At 38.2% G+C, this 20,962-nt stretch overlaps 1 protein-coding gene across 2 annotated transcripts in view; it reads right to left on the bottom strand.

The window, feature by feature from the left end:
- Positions 1 to 20,962, bottom strand: part of ITGA9 (integrin subunit alpha 9) — a 212,119-nt gene that overhangs the window by 82,442 nt on the left and 108,715 nt on the right. For both annotated transcript variants that reach the window (XM_054274023.1, XM_054274024.1), the window contains exons 17-18: positions 17,387 to 17,463; positions 5,051 to 5,201 (exon numbers count right to left, since the gene is read on the bottom strand). In XM_054274023.1, the coding sequence (XP_054129998.1) occupies positions 5,051 to 5,201; positions 17,387 to 17,463 (228 nt within the window). The remainder of the gene's footprint in view (positions 1 to 5,050; positions 5,202 to 17,386; positions 17,464 to 20,962) is intronic.

The following is a 20,962-nucleotide window of genomic DNA, read 5'->3' as shown; positions in this document are numbered from 1 at the left end:
AATCTCTTCATGTAAGTGATATATGACTTGGGCAATGCTTCAGATGCGCTTGTTCAAGGAGTCAGAGCTTCCATACTACTTGGCAACACTCTGATCCTCTGTCGGAGTGGTTTACAGGAGCTAGTCAAACACACCACATGCAAAACCAGCAGGATTAAATCAGAACACTTACTTATTAAAATAAAGATTTCTGCTAGCCAGCTTTAAAAGGTTTCTGCTAAGTTAGATGTGAATTGAGACAGTTCATGTTAATTCATTTGCCAGAGGATTCTGATGCAAAACTGATTTTTGCTTTTGCTTATTCTTCACATGTACTTGTAGCTCTGTAGCCTATTATTGTGTAACTAAATAGATTCATAGCTAGTATTTTAACTGCTCTGTTAGATGGAAAGACAAAACACATTCCTAGGTCCCAATCCTATTTTTGCTTCTCCTGAGAACTAAGGCTGAGCGCCACTTTCCCATAAACAACTAATGAGGAAGGGAAGCTTTAAAAGAGCATTGAACCAAAAGGGGGAATTACCTCACCACTTGTGTCTCTAACTGGGAATTCTTGTCAATTATGCTAATTTGCTAAACTTATAAAACTGTACTCACTTTATGTTCATTGGTGTATCTTCAGCACACTTGGGTATCTTGTGCACTTGAGGGGATCCTTTAAAAAGTTAGGTGCATTTTATCACCTAACCATGATTTTAGGGCTCAGAAAAAGGCATCAAGCCAAAGGGGCAGCAACTGCTAGAAAAGAGAGATAATGAATACCCAGGACCTAAATTTTCTTCCAGCACCCCAAAAGGGAGCATGCATCGTTGTTTTTGGTGTCCTGTCTTCTCCATGCCAGACTTAAGACTCTGGGACTAAGTTGGATCAGTGTGGGAATCTGGCGCAAAAGAACTCCAATTTGGAAAAAGTTAAACTCTGCCTTCATCTGCAGCCCTCCTGGGCAATCCTAGTCAAGAGATGCCAGCAAGAGCTCTGGGAGTGAGGAAGAAGAGTGAGGTCTTATCCAAACTGCATGACCTCCCTAGTAACATAGAGAGTGTCGCACCATTTATCAGAAGTAAACCCCCAGAGCCCATAAGCAGCATGACTATGGTTATCAGCAATATTCATACTCCACAACAGCATTTCAGGTACATGCTTACAAAGGAATCGTGGGCAGCTACTGCATCCAAAGAAAACATAACCTCACTGTTAACCCTGCCCTGGTCTGGCCCTGCTACCTTCACTCACCTATTGCTTGGCAAAAGCTGTTGTGAGAAGCAGCAGGTGTGTTACACACAGATGGTTTTGGACACTGGAAGGATGTCTGAAATGTAGGAACAATCTACATCAGGGAATGATGTTCAGCAATGGAATGTCCTGACCTACTCTCTCCAAAACCAATGCTGGGTCAGTTGAGAAATTCCTATCAGCCCTTGCAGAAAAGGGAGACATTAATGCTATACACTCTTTTACTGTTACTATAGTAAATATGCTTGGTTTATACTATTGCTAAAAAATCTCATGCCATAGCTGACCTCATTTAATAGAGACATGGCTCTGACGTACACATTTACTGTCACTGCCAGCAAGCTTACTATGCTATTTCTGCAACTGTACTGGAAATATCCCTCTGCACTGAGCAGCAGCTAATAATGGTTAGCAAAGTGCCTATTGCTGACATACATATTCAGCAAAACAACACAAGCCAGGAGGTAATTCCAGCAGAAGTAAAATGGTGCAGAAATTAGTAGCAACAGCTTTGTATTCTTTTTCCAGACTCAGCACACTGCAACATTGCATTCTTTGATAGGAAAGTTGTATCAGCTCTGTTAGGTGGACTTTTTGGACTCTGAAATAGAATGCTAAAGGTGAATTAAATTTAAGGAAGAATAAATTTTCAGATGAAAAAAAGTATTTTAAAATCTACTCTACACAGAAGAAGGGACTAAGACTTCTTTGCCAACACAGTAAAGAAAAAGTCTAAGCACGCAGGTGAAGTGTCTTTCTTGCTTTCTATTTTCTTTAAAGGACACATATTTCAAAAGTAACACTTTTCTCAGTGGACACATTTTGAAATTTACTGCAGTGCTGTACTCTATGCACCTGTAAAAAAACCCTATCTCATAGAGTGAGGTCTTGAAATGTTGCACAGGAATTGTACCCATAGGAGCACAGAGGAATGAGAAGTCAGCCCATGCCACATACTGTGCCTCTTCTGAGAAGAACTATCTATCAGGAGTAATGTAAAAAAAAGGCTGGGTTTCATCCATGAAATGGAGAGGACTGGCTGCAGCATAATAGGAAAAAAATCAGATAGTGGACTAGGTGGAGTCTCCTAAATATCAATCTCAAATGCTTTTTCAACTTGCAGAGATACAGCAAAGCCTGGAATATCAGGTTGGAAGGGACCTCAAAGACCATCTGGTCCAACCTTTCTAGGGAAAAGCACAGTCTAAACAAGATGGCCCAGCACCCTGTCCAGCTGAATCTTAAAAGCGTCCAGCACTGGGGAATCCACCACTTCCCTGGTGAAATTATTCCAGTGGACAACTGATGTTTAGGTGGTGTCTCTATTTACAAAGTCTCATGAAATCTCAATCTTCAGGAAGGGAAGAGGGGCTAGCATACTCAGACTCTTCAGGGAACAGCACCATCATCATCCCTGAACTAGGCCACCCCTTTATTTTTCAAACACCAGATGTGGCATTTTGTCTCAGGAACTTTGTTGAAAAACAGCAGCATTCAACTTTTGCACTGTCAGGTCTCATTGTAACCAATCCACAGAAAGAAACAAGACTGCACTGGATTCACTGCAAGTGTCCCCAGTGGAGTCAGAAAAAACACACAGGGAACTTACAACATCTTGAACAGACTCCAATGACAGGTTAAAAAAGCCTACTACATGATCATCATTCTCAGAGTCACCTTGCAGAGAAACAATCAAGCAACCACATGAAAGATCTCATTCAATTTCACTTCAGCACTATTTATTAAAAGGCAGATGATACTCAATGCTTCCTACCACACAAAGCTCTTGATTCCAAAATTGCTCCACTAAGGAAAAACTCTAGGTGCTGTCTTTTTTTATTCTGGCTTAATGTTCTGGATTTTTGTTTGGACAATATTCAACAAGGAACAAAATCTGCATAGATGTCAAAGGATGGGAGTAGGTTGTGAGACATGGAAACTGATATTTTACTCAAAAAAACCCCACAAAGAACTTAGGGAAAATATAACACTATAATCGAGGCTATGAGGTCATTATCCAGTTTCTCACCTGAAAAAATTATGAGGCCAATGATATATTATTTTGACCAAAAGCAAAAGCTGAGTGAGACAAAGGAAAATAGCCTAACATAATCCTTTAACTTGGTTTTCCAAAATTGTTACTGAAATAATGAAATAAATATTTTTAAAAAAACTCAAACCCTATGAAATTAATCATAAGAACACTGGACATCGGAACAGCAGGAATAATAGCAGACTATACTTTGATGCTGTTTGCAAGACCTGAGGAAGACGTATGCAGTACTTTTTTTAAATAATACTAGCTTCTCTTAGAAGAAAATACACGGAGTAGCGAGATAATACTAGAATGTTAGCAGCTTCCAGAAACTGCTCCTTCTGTGCAGCACTCAGCACAGATGTTTTCAAGTCTTCTATAAACCTAAGCTGAAGGTAAAATATCACTGGAAACAACACAGCTTCTTTCCTCACAGTGTTGGCCAAGGAAAATGATGAAGGTAATTGGTGTTCCAGTTACTTGGTATGCGCAAAATATGCAAAAAAGAAAAAGGATGACAACAATCTTTTAAAAGAACAGGCATCAAGCTCTGTTTCTTTTCTAGTGGAAAGGAATGGAAACCCTCTCACTGACGTCAATGAGAACTGGGCCAGACCCTGAAAGTCTTCCCATAAAGCTTTCACCATGGAGAAGTTGTACAGTGGCATAGGCATTTCTAATTTATCCCCTGCCTTTTCCCTCCTAATAAATTGCACACTTGCAGCACATAATGGCTGAAAATAAAGTTTATAATAAATGACAACTCACTGATGCTTGCAACTGTTCAGTCAAAACTGAACACTACGAGAATTAACATGCATTAAAAATTATGGGTTTTTATTATGTAGTGAGGTAATTTAAGAGGTTTATAATAATTTAAACTTATCATAAAACATGACAAACAACGGCAAAATTTCGTTGGTTCAGTGGACCAAGTTAATCTTGAACTTGCAAAAGTTATATTACTGTTATTAATATTGCTCTTATGGCTTGCAAAGCAAACCTCTAGAGGAGAGACAAACAACGGTGAAAAGCAGGAACAAACAGAGAATGTCACAATCATACAGCTCCCATTTTGCACAATTATTGTCACATCACTCACACCCAAAAAGCTTTCATAGCCATCAGTTTGCAAAAAGCTTGATTCATTATGATACCTTTATTTCTAAACGAACCCCTGCTAATGAACCCATCTAAGTATTTCTATCTAAATGAAAAGAGACTAAAACTCAAAATATTCACCTGACTCCATGTGGATGAAATTAAAAGCACTCTTGACCTCTTGGATCTAGTGATGTGCCCTGGCCACAACCCAAAGTTACACCAGGATACGAGCAAAGAACAAGCCTCGTATCTTGATTTCAACAAGGAGAAAATCTAGAAGCCCAGATGAAGAGATAACCAGGACTGCTGGGTGTAGTGTGGCACTCAAACAAAAGTTACACTTTGTATTTCAGTACCATTTGGTACCTTATCAGTTTCCAACCAGTCTCCTTCTACCTCTTAATATCTCAAACAGTTTTCCTTTTTCATTAGTGCACCACAAATAAGAGGCATGTGTCTTCTACAGAAATACAGAAGGTGTAGTCTATACACTCCCAATCCATAAAGAAAAACAATCTCATTAAAGAGCCTGAAAGGAATTAAAGTGTAGCATAACCAAAACCAACTTCCAAATGTCTCAGCAGTGTGGACTAGGCCATCCTCTAGTCCATCCTTAATTTGTAATTAAATTGGCTTAAAGTTAAGAGACTTGCTTGCAGTGAGATTAGCCTTTCTTACCTTTTGCCACATTTTGATGAAGAAGAGCTCTCCAGAAAAATTGAAGAAAACATTGGTGTCATAGGCATCATCGCCAGTGTTGGAGATGAAAATGTTAAGTGAGATGTTCCTCACTGCTCCCAGGGCCAGGTAGGAAGTTCTGTCATCAACACTGTAGGCAGAAATAGTTACATTGGTATAACTCTGGTAAACTTTCACCCTCTAATGTTGCTTTCTTCTGCTACAGAAGTGTCACAACTCCACTGTTTAAAAGCTCAGCAGTCAGAAGCTCAGGAATGTGCTGCACTGCATAGTGCAGAGGGCCAGGAATGAACAGCTCCTGACTCAGGGTTCTGACACTGTATTTTGGGACTGTAGAAAAACTCTATGATTCTCACATAAAACTATTTCACATGCCCTACTTTGTGTGATAATAAATTAGTTGACAACTGTAAAGTAATTGTGCAGGGAAAATGCAACAACTGCAAGATATTATGCCCACATTCAAATACACAAGCTATTACAGTTTGTCTCTCAATAATTCAGACTTATTCCAGCCTTCTTAGAGTTATGCTATGGATAGAAAAAAATTGAAACCAGGCCCAAATAAAACCCAGAAACTGATGTAAATGAAAAAAAAAAAAAGTGTGGAAATTGCAACAAATTACCAGTGAATGTGATTAATCTTTCTTTAGATGTTTATGCTGGACCTAACATGGTAGAGTCATTTTTTGTAAGTGGAATATCAAGGGTAACAGCTATATATCATGAATTAACACACTGTTGCAATATGGCATCACAGATTATGTACAAACACAGACATGCACACATAGAGGTAAATGTAGATATTCATGCACACACATTTATTATTTGGTATTTAATCCTTCTAGGCTGTTCAGAAAGGCTAAAAATAAATAAAGGCTAAAAATAAATCACAAGAATATACAGTATCAATGCACAGATCTGCAGGTTTTAGAAGTAACAATAAAAGATAATATGAAATATACCAGGTGTTCATTTAAAAATTAGCAAAACCAGACAAATGTTAAATTTGGTGTTTGTCATAACTGGACTCTAGAACCATTCGTACATCCTGAAGAAATAGAGGAAGTGCCACAGAGAAAGCACAGAGTAGCTAGTCAGAAATGGACAAAGAACGCCAGGGAACAAGGCAGGGAGATGCTCACAATTATTTCCTCTAGAGTACAGCTAGCCCAAAAGTAAGAAGGAGCCACTTTTCATTCACTCAATTTCTATAAAGCTGTTCCAGGGACATACACGTTGGCACACACCACACTTCTGCTTATCAGCAGTTCTCTGAAGATGGCTGGTGTGCAGGCCAAGAGCTTTGTTTAAAGGCAGCCTGACCCTCCATTGCTAACAGTCCTCTGACAGCCTTCTTCATGTTACTGCACCCAGGGTATTTGCATAAAAGTGGAGTTTCTGGAAATGCATTGTTTATAAACTGTTCAGCATCTTCTGCCCATCAAAGCTGTACCAGATGTCCAAAGGCAGAGCTTGCTGGACTCCATTTGCCTGTGCTTATCAAGAAGTTTCAGAATGTGGGTTTCTGATGATACACACCAAATCTAGTGAATGAGAAGTTTGGAAGAATATTATCTAGCTGATTTTAAGCTGATGGCTATGGATTGTGAGTGTAACTTCACCATGTAATGTAAGCAATATTTGTAGCATATTTGTTTCCTTTATTTATTTCATTTAGGATCATCTTCATTTATTAAGTCCAAAACTAAGGCTTACAGTTCAATGACAGCTTATTATGAGGAAGATAGAAGTATCCAGGAAATGTGTCTGCTTTCTCACACTTAAAATCAACTGCAAATACTGACCAATCCTAATGATAAATGGACATTTTGCTTTCAAAATATTTTTTATTCTCATAATCATTTATCAGTGCAAATAAAGATTTGCAAAAGTGTATGTAGTACAGGATTGACTGCAAAACTAATTTGAGTTGTTGCTCTTTATGTACCAAATTAATGGCTCATGTATATGGGAATACTTGAAAGCATTTAACCTTTTGGCACCAATTTCAACACTTATTGTTGACAAACAAACAAATTATGAAAATGCTAAGCAATTATTTTCTAATAATCAAAAGTGCATGCTTGTAAGCAAAAAAAAAAAAAAAAAGAGCATTTAATACTGTGAATTATTTCTCGTGAACTTTATAATCTCACTTTTTGCAGTCACTTCAAAACTTAATCAGCATCTGTTATACTCATTAGTAGAATCTGGAAGTATTGCTCCAGTAAGCAAAGGAACATTCCAAGCTCTTTATCTTATGTAGAGTTGATATTAAATGCAATGTACGCTACAGAATGTTCTCTGAATTGGTAGTAGCAGAACTTTGAGATTTAACATAAAGTGAAGACAATTGAGAATACTCTCCTTCCTAATGAATAATTAAAAATTCTCATAATAAAATCATACTTAAAACTGACCCCACAAAAAATAATTCAAAAATTAATACCAGTGGGTTTTGTCACTCCTTTCTAAAGCCACCACTTTGTTGTTCCAAGTCTATCATATAAAAATTATCTCAACAGAGAAATTTATCTCAACAAAGAAGAAACTCACTTTTAAAAGCACTCTGTAGATGCTCCTATACAAAATTCACACACTAATAAACTCAAAAAAATCTCACTGATTTTAGGCTGGCAGGTGAGTTCAGTTTGTGCTCTGAAAGCCTGTAAGTCCCATAAGATGACGCTGTAAGTCCTATTTTTAAAAGATCAGCTTTCTGAATCATTGAATTTGTACATCTGGAATGCATCAGGTCCACTTGCAGTGAACTCCCATTTACAGAGGAGCTTCCAAGCCCTGCTGGCTGCTGAGAATAACGTCACAAGTGCAGAAGCCTGCTGGGGTGCTGGAACAGCTCTATTGCCAGCTTGGGGCCATCCTCCTCCAGCACCTGCCACACACTAAGCACCCTAGCTGCCAAGTCAAAATATGTCAACTAAAGAATTTGTTGTCACCTTTCAGAAACAAGAAAATACACTAGTTACCCCTTCATCTCAACAAGGCTTGTCAAACAACTTAGGAAACCCAATCAAGCAGTAACTTTTTGTTTATATTTTCATATATGAGAACTACAAAACTGCCAACATTCTCAACATGATCCTTGTAACCTTGCTCACATAAAGGAAGAAAGGCTAAAACAAACAAACAAACAAACAACCTCAAACAAAAACAAACCCCACAAAAAACAGAATGAAAATCAAAACAAAACCAATCAACCAAACAAAAAAAGGAAAAAAGAAAAGTAAAGAAAGAAAATAAGTCAGAAAATATCAAGAAATAAACAGTTAATTGGACAGAATACCACCACCTTGTTATATTAGGTAATACACTCAAAAAATTAACTGAGAAAAAGTTCTGGGCAGACTGTAGATGTATGTATTTATTATATATAAGCAAACATATTTGTATACACATACATACAGATGCCTGAAGATGTCAAGTTATCAATGTCTGCATGAAAAGAAAAAAAAGTTTTAAATTCAGAAGTACTAAGTACTTCCAGCTTTCATTCACATGACCCAAACTTGCAAGTAACAAGCAATTCTAAAAATCAGGCTCCAAATTTCTGCCATAACTTTAAATTCAGTGACAATGGTAGAAAACATCAAATATACATAGATATTTAATTTATGTCTTAAGTGATTAAGAAAAGGAAAGCAAATTCCAGGATAAAACAAATACCTTTTCTGCATGCTTTAATGCTCTAATTGTCAATGTCCACACCATATCATTGCATTATGGTCAGTGAGGGAAGAAAGACTATCTGAGAAAGTCAAACTGAAAAGATCTGCAATCTTCATTTCTCCACCCCTCAAGATGTTGCTTTTATTAACATGGGTCAGTGGAGACACATAATCTGCAATCCAAATGGTGTGCAGGGACATTTCCTCTATTTCATATTTCATTTCTCTATTTCAACAGGGTGATTTTTTTTTTAAATGAGAAGCATTCAGCACTTACTCTCAGTCTGTGCAGATCATACATAGGGCAAAGAATGTGGCAGGGTCACACTTACGCTATTATCTGGGTCACTGACTTTCCCTTTTGTATTGGGAACCTTTCTTTCCTTATAGCAAATTAGCACCTACATAGATATATCACCATTACTGCTCAATAGACAGTGGAAGTTACAACTACAGTCAATTAGACTAAAAATGGGTCAAAATGTTTCAAACAACTGAAGTCCAATCTGTCCTCCAACTCCATGAGATGAAAATAAAGAACTCCACCTTTTGCTTTTAGATCAATAAAAGGTGTAAATCAACATTGTTGCTGTGACACATCCAAACAGATTTCTACCTTCACCAACCAGCACTGCAGTTGGTTTTTGTAGTTACTAGGATAATTAAATATTAATTTTGTCTCCACAGACTCTTTTTACATCAACCCTGAATACCTTTCTTCTGTTTGGTTTTTTTTTTTTAATTGCAGGCTTCAGGGTTAGTTGAACTTCGGGAGGAGTTTTTGCAAATACTTAAACCTCAAGAGCCATTGAAAAGCTGAAATCCTTAGTAGATCTGGGAATTCATTTGATATCTCAGTGCAAAACTGAGAGGTAGCAGCCCAATACACAAATATAAACCAAATAACACATTTTTATCTGTGATTTCTGGATTCTTTCCATTCAGGTTCTCTAATAATTTGACAAATTGATCTGAAACTTCTGTAGCACATTTTTCAAATCAGGTACCTAATATCTGATAATGTGCCTACTGAACCAGAGAGAGTCCTTCTGCTGATTTTAATAGGTCCATGAGCATATTCATCCGAATCTACACACAGCACTTGCAAACAGTCAGTTTTGCAGTTGCATAGATAGTTTTCCTTTGTGAAATCACTGCAGTTTCAGAGACAGACAAGTGACAAGACACACCGGGTTTATGCAGCAAGAGCCAACATTTATTGGAGGGCATCCTCTTTTATATGGGCTTTGAATTTCCCACTCTTACATCTGTGATTGATTAAGGTCTTAACTCTGCCCAGCTCACTGGCCAGTTATATGGGTGCATTCATGGTTCAAAGGGATTGACTGAGGCCCCCTGTTTGAACTTGAATCCGGCCTATCAGTAACACACCCAGGGACTTGTTTACTTCCATTATCTAATGATTCAATTGGTGTCTGTTATGCCAAATTATCTCTGCAGCTATAGACCAGCTATGGCTCTGACATGAAATTACTCACTCTTCAATAATGCAAATAATATGCTTATAAACTTCAATAGAGTTGCAAGCTCAAAGTCTGGAAGTCATGCACACTCTCCTTTGTCTTTTCAGACAGGCTTGGGTTAAGTACTTCAATATTACATCCTAAAACATCACAATAAATCATTTACCTGCTTATCATATACAGAGCCATGCATAAGACAAAAGAGGTCACAGAAATAAAAGAGGTGTTCTCATAAAAAATGTTAATCCTCTAGTAAGTCAGAGAAGGAATATATATGGAAAAAAAGCAAAACCAATCTTCTGAGGAACTGACCAGATAATACTGGAAAATACTTTTTCTTCATAAATAATTATTTCATTAAAATGGAAACATTTTAATGAGGAAGTTTTTGACAGACTGGAATTTTGTCCGTTCTCTGGCTAATTTCAGAGGAACAAATGGAAGGAAAAACAGCCCAATCCACAAACTTGACCTTTCAATTGGAAAAGGACATTTCTCAAAAATCCCATTTTATAAGAGAATTTTTGAAAGTGTTCACTTCAACTCAATTAAACTCATAACTTGGAAAAACTTGAAAATTTCTGCAAAATGCACCTGTCACTCCTTTAGTTTCCTATGACTTTTGCTTCCAATTACACATTTCCCAAAAAACCCCAATTTTAAGCAGTATACACAGAACCCACCTGAGCCAGTTTTTAGGAGAGGAACATAAATTTAAGCCTAATGAATGGTGGCCTTTGAAGATGCCCTAAACCAGCATGAAACCAAGCTGCCACTTCCTAATAGCCAAACATCAGTCAGAAGCACTCGGATGGATAAGCAGTTTTGTTCTAATGCTGGATAAAAGGTAACCTCATGTCAAATAAATGCATGAAAGACAAACTTCATCTTGGAACCTTCTTAGGAATAGCAATATTTATTGTAGTATTTTCTATCCATGGGGGCTCATAGTCCTATGCTTACAATCTGATTTACTTACCATACACACAGCTTGTGCTGGAACACAGCAGCTACACAACATTCACAACATCATCTTTCTTTCTTCTTGTACTGTTTGTTTTTGGTAAAGCTGCTCTATTCATTGCAACACACGGGTTGTCAGTGTATATATACAGCCACACAGGATTTTCTCCTTAGTTGTAGCTCACATGGAAGCAACCACCCATTCTGCTCTGGTCTTTTTAGCTAGCTTGTTTTACGGCTGGAGGAAAGTCCATTTTTTCAAACAAACACCCTCACTGTTCCTCAGATGTCTTAGCACTTTTCACCTGACTCCTATTACATCCTAAGAAGGCTTGACAACTGGCCTTTGCAGAGCCAGTCAGATGGACAAGCATCAGATAAGGAGCTGAAACTGCATTGGTATGTCAGGCAACGCCTCCCTCAGCAATTTCAGGTTCTTCTTAAAAAACCAGAGAGCTTTTCTCCCACATAAAGTACCAAATTAATGGATACAAGATTTTAAAGGCTAGGGAGATATAAACCTCTGGGAAACACCTACTTCAGAGTTCGCCTCAGCACATCTTGAGGAAACAGACACAGCTCAGCATCTAAATAAGCATCTACAAGAGCGTCAATAAAAATGTGCTAGTTGCTGCAGAAACTTGATAGAAAAGACATTTATTGTGCTGAGAGAACAGAATGAGGCATTAAAGTCAAATGATAGGTAATAAATATGTTTTTAAGGCTAAAAAATATCTGACAATAATAATTAACATAATATTTTGTTTTTCTGCAGTGAATTGCTAGAGAGGAAACCTGGACCAAGTTGTGGTCAAAAAAAAACAAAGTTTACTGCAAAATATTCTATTCCTATTTCTCTTATGGTTTCAGGTTGCGTCATTAAAGTTACCCATACACAATAAATACATATATTCTTTACACAAAAACACTTTTAAGTATCTTCCTTTAGAAATCACTAATACCACTATCCACAGGGTATAACTGCATGGATAAGATCAGATTTTGCCATCTCCTATGGCAGCTGCAAGTCTCAACACTGGAGAACTGTTGAAGGGGAAGCAATGAATCATGTTTCTGTGCCATGATGCCAAAATTTCACATATTCTTTAAGAAAAATTGATTTGAGAACAGTCATGACTGGAAAGATGAAATGCTTTTCTTCTCTTCCTTCAGTTTCTCCTAACATTGCCTTCATCAAGTCCCCAGCACACTCCATGGCTATTTTTTCCTTATTCTTAATTGTCATCTGTAGTTTCAGGCTAGCAACACTCATACTCCTATGAGAAAACCCAGGCCAACCACTAGAAAGAACATTTGTAGCAATACTAGCACACACCACTGTAGCTGTTCCTACAGACTAGCTCATAACATCTACCACAGAGAGTTCAATCCTCACAGTTTGCTTTGCCAGGTCCAGTCTACCCCTCTTGTGAAGCTGCTTGTTCTTGCTGGCAGAGGTGGCATCAGTGAGAGGCACAGAGTCACACCAGCAAGTTTCCAGCCACTATGCTGGAGCATGCCCACAACCCTCTCTACTCAGGTGTTTCCATGTTGAAGAAAGGCTGATTTTGTTGAAGCAGCTTTGCTTACGTTACAGAGAGGATTTACCCCAAGAAAAGTCAGAACACTAAAGAAAAGATGGTTGGAATTTCTAAAGGTCAGAAAATCTATTCTGATCCTCCTCAACACACAACTCAACACAGCAACAAATGAGGGGACCTTATCCAAACTAGTCCTAAAACCCAGGATGGCAGAGCACACCATCTCAGCACATCTTACTCCTGAGCAGCATGAACTGCCTATGTAAGAAGGTTTTTCCAAATCTCTGGTCTGAACCGGCCAAGCCACAGTTCATGACCTTTACCCTGCTTACCATCTGTCACAAGCAACAAGATTGCTGGCTCCTTTGTCCAGCAATCCCTTCAGGAAGCTGGGATGGGTTTGCATGCAAACTGATGCTAATAAAGGTGCACATGCCTTAAAGAGATTTATCTGTTAACTGAAAACAAACCTTTTTTCTTTCCAGAATAAATGCATCTTAACTCTTCTTCAATCCAATACAGCATGTAACCCTGGTCTTCAACTCAAGTCACCAAGGACTCCTTTCACTGTAACAGAAACATTCAAAAGAAGAATACATCCCATCTCTAGCTTCCTACATCTTTGCAAAAACTTCCAGATAAAATTAGAAGGCTTTAACTTTTTTTTATCATCCCCTGCTTCCAAACAGTCCTATCCTATGAATTCACAGTGAAGGGTTTCAGTTTGCCCAGCAGCACTATTTATATCCATTTATATTTATATATGTTTTTTATTTGTGCAGAACACAGAGCTGATAATACAGAGATATTTTTGTAACTGCTGAGCCAGACTTTTACAGAGCCAAGGCCTTTTCTGCTTTTCATACTGCAACGCTGGCAAGGAACCAAGGGGTGGCATGGGAGGTTGTGAGGAGACACAGGTAGGGCAGGTAATCCCAACTGACAATGCCATGTAGCATTATGCTCAGTATATAAAGTGAGGGGAAGAAGGGGGAAGGGGAGATACTTGGAGTGCAGCATTTGTCTTCCCAAGTCAATGTTATGTGTGATGGCCCTGCTCCACTGGAGATGGCTGAACACCTGCCTGCCCATGGGAATTGTTGACTTAATTCCTTAGTTTTCTTTGTTTGTGTGCACAGATTTTGCTTCCTGTAAGAAACTGTCTTTATGTCAACCCACACGTTTTCTAGCTTCTACCCTTATGATTTTCTACCCCAGTACCTCTGGAGGAAGAGTGAGGGAGCGGCTGTGCTTGGTTACAGGCTAGGGTTTCATATCTTCAGAGCTGGATGTCATCTTTTAACTGGGTAATTCTAATGATTCAAATGCATCATGGATGCACTCTGTATCAGTAGCTTGTGCAGTTCCTGAGCTCGTAAGAATGCAGACAATTCTCTTGATGATAATGTAATCTGAGCTAACTTCCTGTGCACGTATATGCTGTAACCAGCACACATTTGAAAGCTTATATAGTGATGAACAAAACGATACCTTGCCATATACAGCAAGGTGTAGTTAGAACTCTTAACAGCTTTTGGCTCTAACATGCTACAAATTTAGGAAAAGTGTGTAAAGACAGCCAGTTTATGTAGCAGAGAGCCCTGTGTCCAACTACGTCTAAAAGCAAGATGACGATGGAAGAACAAGACAAGTACAGAGTGGCATTTTGCTGATATATTTCTGCAGCTTTCAGAATTTATATTTGCCCTTTCACTACTATATACAGTCTCAGCATTTACAGTATCCCAAACAGAAAATCCATAGATTAATCACACACTTCATGAAAGCATACCTCCTTGCTTGTTACTTTCATTGCTCTGAATAGTTTAATAGGATTAGCAAATGTTATCATATTGCTCTTCAATTCTTGCACATTATTTCCCATATAATTTGTAAATATGCTGAGTACCACTAGCACTTGCACAGCTTTCTCCACCACCAAAACCAATTCTTTGCACTTTTTCTCTGTTGACTATCTTTTAATTAGGTAGTAGTACTCAGGGCACCATTCCTCTCAGATCTGGGCAACTTACTTTCTTGGTGAGAGTCTTTTGCCAGCCAAAGTAGATGATCTTAACCAAAGCACCCTATCCACAGATCCAGTGACATTTTCAAAAAGCTGCAGCAGACCTGAGAGATAAAACTTACCACTGCCTTCCTATAAACATCCTGTTTATTTCAATTCAGTGTATCTGTGCAGCATTAATTGCATCCTTTCTGAGAATAAGTCCACCAAATTTAGGTGATTATTTAGACAAAGGTATTAACATAACCTTTCCAACAGTGAAGTCAAATGTTTTGTGCAGATAGTAATAAATGAGTCATGTTTTTTGCTCCTTAAAGAAAAATTGCTTTCTGAACACACCGTAATCAAGAATAATGTGGAAAAATTGTGATAGGATTATTTTGCATTAAACACATGGGACTGGAAAAATTCAAGACAGCATTTGTTTAAAATCAGAATCCATAGCATGTTTCTTGGTAATTTTATATGCAATAATAACAAGAATATGTTTTTGTAAGAGACATTTATTGTGCTATTTCTTAATAACTGAAGCTTACACAGCCCTTTAGCTAAAGGGCTAAGGAAAGCCCCTACTGTACAAACATTTGACAACATCCTGTTAATTTCAAAAAGGACTTCAGGTTGTGACTGCATAAAGCCAATTTGAGAGCATTTGTTGAATATTCTGCTATACAAATGTAGAAACTGTATTTGGATATCCTAGGCTCTTATGACGGGTGAGACTTATAAATTGCCAAGATAACATAAATAACAGCTGTGAAAATAAACAGCCTAATGGTCCAATCCCAACTGCAGCTCTTACTGCAATGATTACTACACACTGACTGACAAGTTTAAGGATTTGTCCCTTGCTATTTATTCCTCAAATGTGGCACAAAATCCTTCACTAGGTTCTCTAATCCACACAAACACCTATCTAGCTCTCAACAGATTTGGCTCAACACAAAAATTGAGTCAAATATCCAGACTAACTGCAGCCAAACCTTGGACTTTGTAGCCTGTAACCTAACCTGCTCCTAGCCAATCCCCCAAAACATTCATGTGGATTTCAATCCTGTCTGGAAAAGTCCAGAACTTCTCAGACTTGACTCTGGTTCAGTTTTGTCTCCAAGTGCTGCTACAGCATGCTGTAGATCTGTATTAAACATATCTGTAACTAGTATTTCTTCTATTTTTATTGTTTTGTGTGGGTTGTTTCTTTTTTGTCTTTCCCTCTCCTGACCTGCAAGCAAAGCACTTCACAGATTCTCCATCAAACAGCAAAATCTCTGGCACACAAATGAATAACTCTCATCAGAATTTCTGTCTCTAAAAATACTGGGGGAAAAAAAAAAGGAAACAGAAGTCATGTGATGCTCACTTTTAGTCTGATTTATCCCCACATTGAGTCCAGGAAAGGACTTTTTCCTAGGATCACGAGTATTATAAATGACTCACACCTCAGGCGGGAATGAGTAAAGAAAATTTAATTAGGACCCGTTTAAATTAAAAAGCAAAGGGGGAGAACATTGCTGGTAGCATGGTAGGACTCCTCCCGCTCACCAGAGGCTCAGCTTACAAAGCAGTGTCTCTGCCTTTTATACGCTCAAGGTTGCATCGGTTTCATTAACATTTATGAGCAGGCCTTATATGTCCTCCCATGCCTTTCATTGGTGGAGCTCTTCTTGCATCTTGATTGGTGGTGCCATGCTACCCTGCCAGGCCTTGCAGCAATAGGTGTCCCCCATAAGTGTCCCCCACTCTCCGCCATCTCCCACGAGGGGCAAGCACCTGCCACGTCCCACATGCCCCAGCAGTCCTGTCAGCCAGAGCTGCCCAGCAGCTACCTCACAGGGCAAGCAGGATTGAAGGGAGAACAGAAAAGGGTTCAATACCACACTGGAACAACAAACGTATATACTGAAAGAATCGCCAACTCCAACAGAGCCTCTCCCCCCCACGCTCAACAACTCCTCATTTGCGTGAGCCAACCACCACACCTTACTCACAACACCGGTCACAAGAGACAGAACATAAACTCCAACTCTGCTCTACTTGATGAGCTTTATTATCCCAGAAGAAACTGAAATCAGACACTCATCCCCAAGTTGTAACAAGAAGAATTTGAAAGGAGAAGTATTTAGAAGAGTTTGCAAAACTGCAAGTTGAGAAACAAAAACAGTAGTTTGAAGATAATTTGCCATGTTAGAGGGGTTTTTTGAAACCTTACATGTGACAGAACTTTTCTGCAGGCAGTTTTACTCCTACCATGTCATGAACAGTATTTTAATCTTTTTGAAAAATTACGTGTTCCACATTGGTACTTGATTTGAGCATGCATCTTTACTTTCTTTGTCTCTGTCTGCTTTTCTATTTATTTTCTTTCTTTTTGCCCATTGTGACTGTTAAAGTGAAGGTGTCTTGCACTTTATGTGGCCAGAGCCTACCACCACAGGAATTCAGATTCTGTGAACATCTCAAGACCTTTTGCACTAAAGGTGACATCACTGTCACCATCTTTCTAGTCTAGATCTAAAACATCTCTGTTTGTACTTTGACTTTCCAATGGCATTCCACATAAAATGAATGGCATACTACTGTGCAAGAAAGAAAATAAAAGTTCACCTACTCACCCAGATAGCAATAATTTACCCTGAAGTTTCAAATCAGCAGCACAATCATCAGATTGACAGTTCCTCTCAAAAACAGTCTGTGAAAAATAGAGGAAAGAACTGTTAAAACATGAAAAGAGTAAGATCAAAATTCAAAGAAGGAACATGCTTGGGCGAAATAAATGCAAGACCAAAATCCGGGATACAAGGATATATGGTGTGAATGTTAAAGAAATTCAAGTTGAGGTAAATCTTATCTTTGTCAGAACTGGTTTTATTATCTTCTAACTGAACAAGAAGTTTCATCAAATCCAGACTCTCTCTCAGAGGTTTTCCTCAATCCATTCTCCCTTCTCATCTGACAGAAGTAACTGCTAATACCATGTTTCTGGCATTCTTGTCTTCCCCAGCTATGTAGATAAAAAAAATGAAACAGAATATGAAGTATTTATGAAACTATTTTCAGTCCTAAGGATTGCAAGTAAGGAACTCATACAGCAAACATTTTCCCTAGATTTGATATATGGCAGGAAACATTTCTGCCATCATGCAAGCAGTAGAAAATTACAAAGACTGTTATTACGTATCAGCGATAGTCTCACATAATGGAACCATTGTCAACCTTGTGAACTCTAGTTATACTGAGGAGATGTAACAGATTGATAAACCCAGGAACTATGAAAGGACAACATATGGGCATACTATTTAAACTGCAGTAGTTTACCATGGCTAAACGAGACAGCCACCAGAAAGTGAAAGAAGAGAAAGTGAAAGAGAACAGGAATGCTCCTTGCATTGAAGAAACCAATATGCCATTTAGATCATTGTTACTTTCATTGTTACTTTCCCCTGCTGTTTCGACCACAGACCAATACCTTTCTAAACATAGGGCTAGACTTTTCAGGCTGGAAGACTCATTCTTTCAGAGGTATAATGCTCTTCATCCTAACAAATATTCAAATACCCAACATGAATGTTGCCAACACTGTCCAGCTAGGAAACCTGACAATCCACTTATCTCTTCCTTTAAAATGAATGTTCATTTCTACAGGCTTCATGACTGTTATTACCAAAGTAAATATATTTCAATCATAAACACAAGGACAGGGAAAATCTGTGCAGGATACACATAATGGCCAGATTGGGTTGGAGAGATTGAGAAAGCAAAAAAATGCCAACCATACTCAGTTAGTACATTTTTTAAGAGCTCTGCCCAACTATATCAGGACCGGAAAAAGACTTGAATCTTAAGCCCAGAGGGAATAGACACTTCTAGTCCTTTGCTTTCCAGGAAGGTACTTGACTAAGCAGGCAGTTTGTTCTCCTTTTTCTATGCTGTGTGAGCTCACCAAAAAGGAGTGGATGTTTATGAAGTTAATTGTTGTGATGCCCAAATGAATTTTGCCTTTTTGCTTTCATATTTCCTTAAAATATATTAATAGTTCAATATAAAACTATTGTTGTATAGTTATATATTTCCTAGCTAGCTCCAGTAGTTTACCACACCTTTTCCCTGATAGGCAGAAGGACAAAATACATTCCAGATGCTCCAAGCTGGGGTGTCCAGGGCCCTAGCCTGTTTTGGTTCTTCCTAGGAGCCAAGTTTGAAACCAGCTCTTCAAGACACATTTTCATAAAAAAAGTTTAGTTCCTATCTAAGGGAGGGGGGAATTTAGAAAAGAATTGAACTAAGTGGGAACTACCTTACCACTTCTCTCTCTAATTGGAGATTTTTGTTAGTTATGCTAATTTGCTAAACTTATAAAACTGTTTTTACCCTGTGTGGGGGTGGGAATTTTCCATATCTGTTCCTGGAGGCCTCCAATGAAGATCAGCCTTTATATTACCTCCTATATTAATATTGTCTTGAAAGTGCATTGTTTTATTTCTAAGTTCTTTAAGGCATCAGTTTGATAACAGATATCAAACTGTGCTGTAGGTTGTACAGTGTTTCAAAAGAAAAAAGGTGGAGGTGGCCAGCTGATCCGGGCTATTTACTTTGCTTTTTCATTCTTCTTCCCTACCTTTTGCTTTCTCAGAATCTCAGAAGTGAAATTCTTTGGGGATTTAGAAACGAAACTGAATTTACCCTTTGTCCTTAATAAAGACTGCCACAATCAAAAGACAAGAATAAATCATGAGACAGGAACTGGCATTAGGATTCCCTCTCAAACATGGCACATTTCAGAGGTATAGTTTCAAAAGTCCTCAGAATTGATCCTCAAATCACTGTAGTAGTTTCACATAGTAAAGACTGCTGGTAAGCCTCAGAGGAGAAAGAATAATAAACTGTAAAAAAATTCTAGCCTGTCAGTTTCTCTGTTTGAATTGCAGAAATCTTGGCAAAGTGAACATATCAATCAAAGAAATTATCTGTACTTTTCAAAGTATAAAATACTGTAAGTACATTTAAGCAACTATTTAATAATCCTGGAGTTTTCTTACTAAATATGTAGTTACCATTACTCAGAAAGAATGAGCAAATACTTAATTTTCTGAAATCGCTGAGAATGTATCTCTTCCAGCATATCATGTACTAGAGAGCGAGCTACTTTGAAATGCATTGGGAGTGTTTCCTCGTCATAGATACTCAGGTTTCGACACAACACTGGGATGGGAGAAAGAAATTAAGGATGTTGAGTTCCAAGATCTGCAGCTGTGTAGGAGTGAATCATTTGCTTCTGTGGAGAATCTTAAACCTGTTCAAGTTTGGGGGAGCTCTCTCACCTCAAAGCAGCTGGCTGGTCTGGATTTCCAGTAAAACAGGCCCCTAGGATGCACAGATGCAGGCACAACTGATTCAGCAGCTCAGTTCCAGGTTAATAACATCTGTGAACTGTTTTGCTATTTTCCACTATTTCTCTGGTCTACCTGGACTCTACTCCACCTTCCCTTTTTATATGTCTTCTAGAGTCTCGAGCCTCCAGCTCCTCACAGTCTACTTCCTCCATTTTCTTCTCTGCTAACATGCGCCTTTTTTTCCCCACCCTTCTGATACTTCTACCTTTCAGGTTGACTAATTCCTCGCTGTTTAAATTCCTCCCAAACAATTAAGAAGTAAACACAGTTTAAGGCATCATAGCATTTATGAAAATACTTGTAGATTGTTACTGTGCCCTTACATGGTCTACTTGAGCTGCAATTTCTTTGGGCCAGAAACTGTACCTAACTGCATGTTGTTAGAGCAGGAGTCCATTCCTGGGATATGGTGCAGAGCCTACTACAGCATTACTACTAATTTTAACTCCAAGCAATCTTTAAAGTGATTGCATCTTTACAATACCAGCTTTGAGGATTTATAGAGCTCTTTAAATATTAAAATTGTTGAAGAATGTAATCTATGGGTTGTATGTGTTATTCACAATTGAAAAAAGGAAGTAGGATGAAACTAACTGTGGAAGCAGCTCATAATTTTTGCTGTTACTGTTACTCAAAGTGAAGAGGAGCAATTCTGAACAGTGATTTTATGAATTTAATTGTAGTCCACTAACATTGTACCAAGTGCCTCACAGATTTGAATATATATAGAGATGGCCAGGAAGCTTCCTTACATAAGAAATACATACGTGAAAAAATGAGGAGTACGAGGTGAGGGGT

Source organism: Melozone crissalis, unplaced genomic scaffold (genome assembly GCF_028551555.1).
Source record: "Melozone crissalis strain CALT ecotype California unplaced genomic scaffold, PUWL_Pcris_2 ptg000016l_1, whole genome shotgun sequence".
NCBI classification, from domain to species: Eukaryota; Metazoa; Chordata; class Aves; order Passeriformes; family Passerellidae; genus Melozone; species Melozone crissalis.
This window is presented reverse-complemented; position numbering and strand designations above follow the sequence as displayed.